Raw genomic sequence first — 10,969 nt, forward strand, 5'->3', positions numbered from 1 at the left:
TAAACTAAGTTGTTTAATAACATGAGTCAAACTCTGGCATCTCAACACCATTCTCAACTACCCACGACTTCTCAAATATCACAACTGTTCCTTCTCCACGTGTGTAATAAGGCCTGTAGATACAATGAAATGCAAGCCACATGGATAAACTCAAAAAAAGTTACCCACCAGAGACTGTCTACAATCCTAGATTGCTTTGACTCAGAGCAGCTTAACCCTCACTCTCTTCAGGGACCCTTTTAATTCATGCTAGTGTTGGTGCTAACATTTCCACTCGGGTAATAGTTCTCCAGAATGAGCATGACAAATGTCTTACTATGCACTTGATAGAGTGTGTCTACATTTGAGTGCCCTTTTTCTTCACATTCCACCAAAAAAACAAACAAAAAAAAACCAGTGTCTCCAAGTTTTTGTCCTCAGCAATTGCATCTCTTTCTGCCACATAACCTTGAAAAGTCACGTTCCCTGGTTCCATTGTACACTTACGTGGTTGAAAGGAAACCAGCACAAAAGTCCTAATTTCAAGGGAGGGAGACAGTCCCCATCTCTCTGGGGGTGACATATCTACATCATATCGTAAGAAGAGCATGTGGGCGGGGGGAAAGATGGTTTCAGTGGTCTTTGGGGAAGTAGCAACCTGTCACATCTGGATTCCCCATAAGGCAGTTTCAAGAACATGCCCAAGTGATCTTCTGTAGATGCAAGTCTGATCCTGTTAACGTGCCAAAGTTTTTCAGTAAGCTCCCCATTGTCTGCAAACAGTTCTGCCACAGGGCCAACACCAGAACATCTGCAGCTCTCAGAACATGCCTCCACGCACTCAAGCTTTCTCCTCTGGCTAATGCTCACTCCTTCGGCAGGTCTTAGCTCGTGGCACTTCCTCTTTGGGGCTCTTCTTAATTACTTACCATCTCTTCCCAAATCCTTCCTTTGGGTTGCCCCCAACCAGCATCAATCACAGTGCTTATTCTACTTTACTGCACTTCCTTATCTCCACCAAAGTGTAACAATCTTGAGGGCAGGAGCCATGGAGTAATTATTTCCTGGTTCATGGAAGACCCTTAATAAATGCTTACTGGATGGATAAAAAAGACCTTTGGTTTCATATATTAGGGCTAATAGCTACAGTGTGAAGCCTGGCAGTTCATAGAATAGTATTTTTAGGTAACTTTGTAATTGCTTCTTTGTCAGTCATTGTGCTAAGAATCAAGTTATTTTGACCACAGTGGAAACCCTATTGTAAACTGCATATTTACTATATGTTGTCATTAATTTCTACTGGGTAACCTGAAATCATCTCAAAGACAGCATCTAAAATAATCTTTTTTTTCTCCCACCTTCCCCACCTGCCACCCCTCCTCAAAAAACAAAAAAAAAGAAAGAAAGAAGAAAAGAAAAAGGGAGGGAGGACAGGGAAGAGAAAAAGAAAAATATTAACCAGCTTTCCCCCTCTTTTGGTTCTCTCAACCTTTGATTCAGAGAATTAGACTTTTATAAATTTGAGAGATCATCTGGACAGACAAACACGTAATTTGTAGTGGTGAGGACTCCAAAGCATAAGGTGCTTTGTGACTTGTCCGTCTGTCAGCTATTTAGTTTCTCAGAAATGGGAGTAGAACCCAAATGCTTAAGCCTAGTACCCCCAACCCACTAAGTCTGAGCCCGGAGTTCTCGGTCCGGATGGTGCATTAGAAACACCTGTGCACTTAAATCTACCATTAGTTTTCTAAGCCTGGAGTAAGATCCAGATATATGAGCATTAAAAAGTTTCGGTTTGAAAATCAGTCACCAAGTCCTACTGATTCTTTACAGTATCTCAGGCTCCCTCCCCACTCTGACCTCATGTCCACCTCTCTAGCCCCATCACTCCAAGCCTGGCCTCTGCGCTTCAATACAGCTTGCCACTTCTCAACTCTTAAGGCATGGAAGAGTCAACCTAGCTCTTGTTTAAAAGCTCATCTCCTGGGCCTACGGTTAACGATTCTGAGAGAGGTCTAGGGCAAGGCCTGGGAATTTGCATGTTGAACAAGCAATGGCAAGGGGGTTGCTTCTCACACAGGTGATCCAAAGATGATACCATGGGAAACACTTCAGTAAAATAAATGTTAATCCTCTGGCCAGGCATTCAAAGCCCTCAACCATCAGGCCATTCTCTTCAATCGTATTTTTCACTTCTTTCCAGCTCCCCCCATTCTCCCTCTTTCCTTTACTCATGTTGTCCCCTCTCCCTGGAATTTTCCACTTCTCCACCACCCCAACTCATTCCTTCCTATAAAAATCCTGTGCATCCTTCAAGGCCCAATTCAAAGCCCACTCCAGTGAAAATGGCCCAGCTCCTCTTTCTGAGTGAGCCCCATCTTAACAGGGTAAGCTCTTAAGGAACAAGCCCATGTCATATTTTAAAAACCACTAGGGCATCTAGCATCATAGGAAAAACAGCTTTTTAGTAAAATATTTTTAATTACGCTAGAGAACTCAACGATGGACTCACATGTATTTATATTTTCATTTTACAGTCAAAAAAAGTGAAGTAGAGTGTCTGATAATACTTTTTCAGCGCTTGGTGGGAAGAGGCGATGTGCGACTTGATAATGCTGGGCTAGACCGTAATGCCTTCCGGACGATCCTTTACAGCTTGTTTGGAATGACTGACGAGAAGCTAATGAATAGGGGTAAGAAGGCATGAGAGACTGAAACGGGCCAAGCTGAACAGCAAACATGTATATATGGTATGGTGGACACCGGCCAGCAGTATCCATCCCTGCTGCAGATGCTCATCGAAACATGAGAAAAACATACACAGAGACAACCAGGTCCTATGGGGAAATAGGGACGAAACGGCCACTCTCTCTAGGGGAGAGCGCCTTGTTTTTTCGCCCAAGCAGATTTGTATTAAGAATATAGACACAGTTTGTGGATTCACAGTTTGGCAGGGAAGATCACAAGGAATAGGTAAATTTTCAAAGGGACTCACAGAACTCCGGCTGTGATTCTGGGCAAAGTTTGGAATTTTATCATTTGAAAGGACTACAGGGCTCAAAGGGCTAGTTTTGGTTTCCTGTCTGTGCCTTCAAATTCTAATTTAATAACATCCTCCAGCAAACAGATCTCACAGGATCTTGCGTATTCTATGTCCCAGGCCTGATTACCCCGGGGGTCCACTGACTCTGGTCTGGACTGCACCGCCCCTGCTATTTCCTCAGGCCTGAGTCGGGCAGAGGAGACAAAGGCAGCCAGGAGACTTGGATTTCTCACATCTAAGAACAAGGGCTCAGGCTTTGACAAAGCCGAGGGGGCAGGGGTTGATGTCCATCACCCCTTCATTTCCACAGCCCCGAGTCTCTTCCCTGAGGCCTCCTTATGATCATGCCTGTCTTAGGCGATTCCCTATGTGGGAAGCCTTACCCGTCATTGGCTAACTGATCAAGCATAGGAGGCCAGGCACAGAACAGGCAGCGTTCATGCCAGGGAAATAAGTTTTGTCTCCTAAGTGGCTCCTGGTCTGGAGGTCTCTCACTCAGCCTAAGTCACGGGGGGTTACAGCTTCCTGAGACCTGGCAGGGCGGACCCCAACAATATGGCATACATATCTATGTCGATTAATATATGGCAAATATATGTTTAATTTTTGTCAAAGACTTTGAAATTTTTAATGCCAAACTAAAAAGACAATCCTGGTCGTGCTGACAATGCAAGTCAGTAGTTGACTTTATTGTCAGGATGGTTTTTAGTGTAAGCTCACTCAGGATTTATCTCATGACTACCAGTTGGAGAGGTAACCAGGAATGGACTAAATAAGATAGCAGCATTGTTTTTCAAAGATAAGCATGTGGCTTTTAATCGTGATGTCTGTGGATTCATATGCCGTAGATGTATACATTTTTAAACAACCTTTTCCTCATAAAAATGAAAAATGTGTCAGTCAGTGCAAAACTGATACTCATTATACTGAAAAAATCAAAGGTCATTTATTTATCATAAAATAGGAAGTTATTTACTGTGATCCATTTTCACTAACAGATTTTTAGTGTTTAATATGGTAAGTTTTGACATATATATGTACACCCTTGGAACCATAACCATAATAAAAATAATTAACATATCCATCACTCCCCAGAATTGATAACATTTTATTTTCTTTGGGATAAACTAAGATTTCATAGGTAATTTTAAAATAGTGCATTATTTTAGTAATTTACCTTTGGGCATTGTACAAACTCTTTAGAACAGCATTTTGCCACTTTTTTAGAATAAAAATAACCACATTGATTGGCTCCATCATTGGACTTCTTGGCTTATAGTAACTGTATAAAACATCACAAATGAAGCTCATCATGATCATGGAGGAGAATGGCTCTTTTCTTCCTATGAAAATCTGGGGGAAACATATTAGACTAATTTTGACTCTTTCAAGAAAGATTGTGGCAAAGCCCTTTTTCCCCTCTCAGTTTGGGAGGAAAATTTTTAAAATCTATTCTTACAAATATACATACTCTTGAATTATAAAATAGCTGTAAGTTATAATACACTTATGTGTTCTTTTTTTCAGTATTTTTTGCATTTGACAAAGACAATGATAACTGCATAAACGTAAATGAGTGGGTTGCAGGATTATCAGTGTTTCTTCGAGGGACTTTTGAAGAAAAGCTGAAATGTAAGGATCCTAAATGGGATTTCTGGCTTACTAATATATACTGCCCATTTTGTATTCAGTGAATGTTGCAAGTTTTTAAAAAACATAAAATTAGTGTTCTCTATAGCAACCTTGCAAAAATAGTGCATGGCAGCTTTTAAAAATAAAAAGCAGATGAAATGGATGGCCTGTTTCACAGGAGAGTGCCTAGTTCCAGGTTCCTCAAACACTTTCATCACTGGCTCTGTAAAGCTCACCAGGATGGGTCTTTGGCTTAGGCCCAGGCTAGTGACTGAAACTAAGGGCCGGGGCTTATGCCAACTCCAATCAACTTGCAAGATGGAGGCTTCTGAGGCTGCCTCTGGGCTCAGCCGCAAACAGGCCTTCCAATGGGGCAATGTGCAAGTCACGTTAGGGCCATTGCTTGTCTTCTCATTGAAAAAATGTGAGGAATAGACACAAAATGAGGTAAAGCACACGTTAAACCCCAGACACAGATGCTCCACTTAGTGTAGATGAGTGTAAAGAGGGGAACACCTGAGGACAAAGGGGGAGGATTATAAAGAGAGCTTCTTACAGAAAAGAAATAAAAATCTCCTGGTTCACCTAGAATTTTGCCTAGAAATAACTCTGGCCTCACCCTACCTTAACACTGGAGTGATGTGTATTTCCTATGGTTTACACCTATGGAGCCAAGATTTGGGGTGAGAAACCCCAGAAAGAGAATTTTAACCAATTTTAAATACCAGTTTCCAAGGAAATATTGCTTCACATCAAGTTGCTTAAGGCTGTGGTGTTCTGAGGAAGTAAGCAAAATTTCTATTCCTTCTCATTCTTCCACTTGGATTTGGGTTTGGATGTTCAAAAGAAGATCCCTAAATTTAAACACATTTATACAGTGATAGCAACATTAAAAAAATCATCAACTTTCTGACATTTATACTTTATTGTTCCTAGTTTTATTTTCTTCAGTCTAATTTTTTACAGGGTAACATTTAAATATAGTTGCCATTTAAGCTTGTTGCAACATTCCTATACAAAAGCCTCACTGAAAAGTGAAAAGCTAGGTTTCTTGGGTGTAAATTCTTGTGGTAATTCTATTATCTGGTAAAAATGGTTATGATATCAAAAGTAGCCATACATGATTGAATAGCATCTCACTATCAAAAATTTTTTCCCCTCTAACCTCACCTCCATGAATATGGAATATATCAATAGATTCAGGATATATCAATCTGGGGGAAAATACCACTTCTAGTAAGGTTGTGTTGCAAACTCATGTGTACAACAGGTTAGGAGAAACTCAAAGAAACACAAAGCTGATCTGATCACTCTGGAGTTTTATACGTGGTTCTATTGCTTTTGCCAAAACATTTAACTGGATTACAAAACCACCAGAGCTCTTTCACTGCTGTATGCCCAGGGCCTGAGTAAGCACCTGGGGATGAATGAATGAGCCGCGGTAGCCCTTACCTCGTGAGATGCCAGTCACTCCCGGGAGAGATGGAATGTGTCCGGTAGTACAGATGGGTTGCCCCCAGGAGGGGACAGACTCACTTCCCAAAGATGCTGATGTTGTCAGTGACATAGCAAAGTATGTGCTTATTTTGTACTCTATGGAAGAAGAGAATCAATACTGAGATTTCGTACACATATGTATATGTGTATTGTATGATCAAAGATTTAAAAATATGTATCCCCTTTATTGCAGCTCTATTTAAAAATCCTGATGTTGTAAGTCTTTTCACATTCCAAGGGGTATTTAATCTTGTAGAAAGAAATATAATAAAGGGTACTTTATTTTAAAATCGGTCACCATATAGGCCAATAATTGTAGGTTGTATAATTTTTTATTTTTTATTATATGTTGAAATAACTAAGGAGAAGATTAATGACATTGTAACTATCCTTACCCAAGTCTTTAAACTTTATGCTTTGAAAAGTCTGTTTTGAAGTTTACTATTTGAATGGCGACGATGGCTACATTTCTCGAGAGGAAATATTTGACCTGCTGAGGAACAGCCTACACCAACTGTCATCCAAGGAAGAGACTGATGAAGGAGTAAAAGAGCTGGTAGACATAACACTGAAGAAAATGGTAAGAATGAAAAGCTGTAATTCTTTATATCCAGTCAAGTGGATGTTGGATAAAGCTGAAGATGAAGAGACCATTTCCCTCCATAATAAATGTAACCTAGTGCTCGCTTCGGCAGCACATATAATAAATGTAACCTGTATGAGGGCAGGAGTTTTTGTTTGTTCTCTGCCCTACCCATGGCCTACAACAGTGCCTGGCTGACAGTGGGTGCTCAGTAAATGTTTATGGAATTGTTGGGCGATGGGTGATTAATCACCCCACCAAATTAATGTTAATTTTTGTAGTTTAAAATATTTTAATACCAATAAAGTCTCATTAATTAGGGGGGAAGCTCCAGGTTTAATTTGTATAAAACTGGATGCTATTCCAGTCTGTCTTTATAACTTTAGCCTTCCAATTTGTTGAAACACTTAACTGTAACAAAATAACCTAATAATAAAAATAGTTGTTCCTTATAGAATGCTTACTGTATGCCAGACCCTTCACAGAACTTAGTGTAGGAACTCATTTTATCCTCAAAACAACCCTAGGAAGAACAAATTATCTCAATTTTGCAGATGAGGAAGCTGAAGTGCCGGTAGGTTTACACACTAGAAAACCGGGTGCAGAATTCATCCTTCAATGAAACCAAAATAATACTGATTTATTATGGACATAGTAATTTCTGGCCTTTTTCTCACTATGACCTTAAACTGGATACCAGTGAAGATTGTGGCCTTAAGGCAGCCAGAGCCCGGCTCACCCGTTACTCTGGAGTTCGGGAAAGAAACATGATGTGGACGGCCGAGTCTCACACTCGGCTCGCACAGACTCGAGTATCCTCTCCCATCAGAAGTACTCTCAGCAGACCCTTCTAGGGCTCAGGGTAGGATTCTCGAGAGACAGTGTATTCCCTCACACCAAACCCAGCCCTCCTTGTTGGAAAGAAATGTTATGGAGTGAACCTTCTTCTGACAAATTATTCCAAACTTTCTCTAAATTAGATTTTCAACAACCCTGATTATCCTGATTTGGTTATGCTCAGAAGTGAAGAAAAACATAAAATCCAAATCCATTTAAGCAGTTAAAGGCATTCATAATCTACACACGTGCTCCCCCATGACCTACTCAATTACCCATAGTCCCTGTCATGGACGCTCCACGCCAGGCAGGTCTCTCTTCTTCCTGACTTACTCTCCTGCTTACTGCTGTAATTCAGTTCGGGCTGTTCTGCACTCCCTCCCCAGACCTCTCCACCTGTCTCGATCCCAGCCGTCCTTGAAGGCCTTGCAGTGGCCTGCATGGCTCTAGTCCATCTGGAACCGTCAGTGCTCTGCCTCCCGGTACCTTGCTCCTGAACTGAGCGGCTGCTCTTTTATCCTTTTTATTGAATGCATAATGGGCTTCCAAGTAAGAGATCCTTTGAGGAACAAGTTCTACTAAAAATCAAGCTTGAGAATTTTTGCCCTATGGCACTTATTTTATCACAAAAAATAGCAATATAGTGGTATTGGGCTTCCTCTGAATTTTTTTGTCTTGTCTATTTAGAGTATGGGGCTACATTTGATATAATGTAACTCAGGTGTTCATCTGCTTGGGCTGCTATGAAAAAAATTACCATCCACTGGGTGGTTTAAACAATAGGAATTTATTTCTCACAGTTCTGGAGACTGGGAAGTCCAAGGTCAAGGTGCCAGCTGATTCACTTCCCCGTGAGGGCTCCCTTCCTGGGTTGCAGACAGCCACCTCTTCAGTATGTCCTGACACGGCAGAGAGGGGGTCTCTTTCTCTACTTAAAAGAATACTAATTATATCATGAAAGCATCTAAACCTAATTACCTTGTAAAAACCCCACCTCTAAATATAACATTGGGGATTGAGCCATAAGAATTTGGGGATGCACATTCAGTCCATAATACCGGGAATGTTTCTACAATTAATAGGAATAAAGTAAGTGGCCTCCTTAAATACTTTTTTAAAAAATTATTGATTTGAGAGAAATATAGATTTGTTGTTCCATTTATTTATGCATTCATTAGTTGATTCTTGTATGTGCCCTGACCAGGGATCAAACCCACAACCTTGATGTATTGGGATGGTGCTCTCACCAACTGAGCCACCTGGCCAGGGCCAAGGAGTACTTTTTGACTTATGTAGGCAGTGCCTAAGGAATGTGAACCTAGTTTTATTTGGTGTAACCTTTCATTCTAGACAGTTCTTTTCCATGCAAAAGTAAAAACTACTCAATCATTTATCAAGAAATCATCTTCCTCTCTAGGATTATGACAACGATGGCAAGATATCGTTTGCAGACTTTGAGAAAGCAGTGAAGGAAGAGAAACTTCTGTTGGAGGTGTTTGGACAATGTTTACCGGAAGCAAAGGTACAGCCCAAGTTGGCTGAGGGAACATGTTAAAGATTCTGAAAACAACACTTGCCAGACACTCACCTTTGTAGGGCTTCATCTCCCTGCTAAGTCTGGGCAACCATGAAGGGTTCAGCCCCATCCTAGTTGTTTGGGAACCAAAACAGTAGTGACAATTTAAGTAATCATATTCAATAAACACTTTTTTTTAGCTTGCAACCTCAGCTATACTCAAGTCCTGATTTCCTAATATACTCAAGTATGTTAATATTTTCTCAGAGAAATTCAACACTTTTTTTTAAGCCTGTAACTTCAGCTCTACTCATCCTGATTTCCTGTATGTTAGTATTTTCCCAAAGAAAACCAGGGCGTATTGAGCTTGCTTAAGGGACAGAACAGTGAATACAGCAGATGCAGCAAGAACTGCTAAGGAGAAAACTTGACTTCTTTCAACCCAAATGTTGCCAATGAGAAAAAAATGTTTTAAAAAATTTGGGCACATACTTAGTATTTTTTAGTGTTTTGTGGCCATAACGTTTTGTTTGAATTTGACGAGTTTTCTGAGCTCTAGGAACCAGCCTAATAATTTATTTGACTCATTAACATTTCCTTTAATTTTACTTTTGATCAACCATGCTTTGCAAACATGATATATAAAGACTTTTTTTTTCCCTAAGGAAATTTTTTATTCTCTGGTAACTTAGATTTTTGTGAATGAACTTGATGTTAAACTATCCTTAGCCATCTCAGCTCTTGCTCTTCATTTGTTCCACCATATTTTATTCCCACATTTAAAAAAAAAAAAAAACAAACCTCACCAGAGGATATTTATTGATTTGAAAAAGAAAAACCAATTGGCTGCCTTTTGTACAAACTGCCTTTTGTACAGTTTGGTCCAACTGGGGATCAAACCTGTAACCTAGGTATGAGCCCTGGCTGGGAATCGAACCCACAACCTTTTGGTGTATGGGACGACACTCCAGCCAACTGAGCTACCTAGCCAGGGCTATTCCCACATTTTAATTTTCTGGAAATGTTGGTAAAAAGCAATGTGTGAAAGGCAGACTTCTCATTTTATGAGACTGATGGGTGAAAACACTATAGTATAGTGGACTTGGTTGGAGTAACTATTTAGGTCTGGATGGAGCACCAGCAGCTCTTCAGTTGCTCCCAGGGACTGTGGCCCTTTTCTAGAGCCTTGCTACTCAGTGTAGCCTGCGCCAGTGCAACGGGATCACTAAGAACTTCCAGGAAGAACAGAATCTCAGACCCTACCCCAAGCCAGTTGAGTTGGAATCTTTTTTTGGTGCCTTCTTCAGTTATTTTTTACCAGTGAAAATATGGAAACAGCCTGGATATACTTAGATTTCCATTGTGTGGTGAACTAACAGAAAAGAAAATGTGTACTAAAAGTACTGGTAGAAGTCTAGTATTTACAAATTCTAATTTGTTTCTGCCTTGGATCAAGTAAATTCTTCTTACAAGTTAGTAAAGTATGTAAATTTCTAATTTCAGCTTTGTTCTAACAGTTTAACTTTTTTACTTTACAGATTTGTCTTGATTTTGAAGCCCTGGCATTCAGACACCTAGACACATCCTGACTTCTAGTTTTTGCATGTGAATCACTCAATACTTATATTAAAATAAAAAACATTTTGGTTGCTATACTTATTTCCTTCAATTAATTCACATATAGTTACTGCAGTGTGAGAGGTAATGTTGTAAGAACTGTTTCTGTAATATTAAGTATGGATCAAAATAGCATCTATAACAGGTAATGATAAGCTATTTTATTTACTTAAGTTAGCTAGCAACCTTGGGTCTTGTGGCAAATACTGTGAATCAGGCACTCCCAACCCTCTTTCTCTTGCTTCCTCAACCACAGGAGGCGGAA

General features: G+C 40.1%; 1 protein-coding gene across 1 annotated transcript; it reads left to right on the forward strand.

The window, feature by feature from the left end:
* On the forward strand, window positions 1–10,917 carry LOC114508041 (EF-hand calcium-binding domain-containing protein 1-like). Its single transcript, XM_028526035.2, has 5 exons — window positions 1–2,672; window positions 4,550–4,654; window positions 6,577–6,731; window positions 8,989–9,093; window positions 10,626–10,917. Exons 1-5 carry the CDS (start codon window positions 2,492–2,494, stop codon window positions 10,674–10,676), a joined length of 597 nt encoding a protein of 198 aa, XP_028381836.2. The 5' UTR covers window positions 1–2,491; the 3' UTR covers window positions 10,677–10,917.
* Window positions 10,918–10,969: the final 52 nt, after the last annotated feature.

This window comes from Phyllostomus discolor, chromosome 10 (assembly GCF_004126475.2).
Source record: "Phyllostomus discolor isolate MPI-MPIP mPhyDis1 chromosome 10, mPhyDis1.pri.v3, whole genome shotgun sequence".
NCBI classification, from domain to species: domain Eukaryota; kingdom Metazoa; phylum Chordata; class Mammalia; order Chiroptera; family Phyllostomidae; genus Phyllostomus; species Phyllostomus discolor.

Coding starts and splice junctions, on each gene's coding strand:
- LOC114508041 (XM_028526035.2), top strand. CDS start 2,492: ATGTATTTATATTTTCATTTTACAGTCAAAAAAAGTGAAGTAGAGTGT. Junction 6,732..8,988: donor ACATAACACTGAAGAAAATG/GTAAGAATGAAA, acceptor CTTCCTCTCTAG/GATTATGACAACGATGGCAA. Junction 9,094..10,625: donor AATGTTTACCGGAAGCAAAG/GTACAGCCCAAG, acceptor TTTACTTTACAG/ATTTGTCTTGATTTTGAAGC.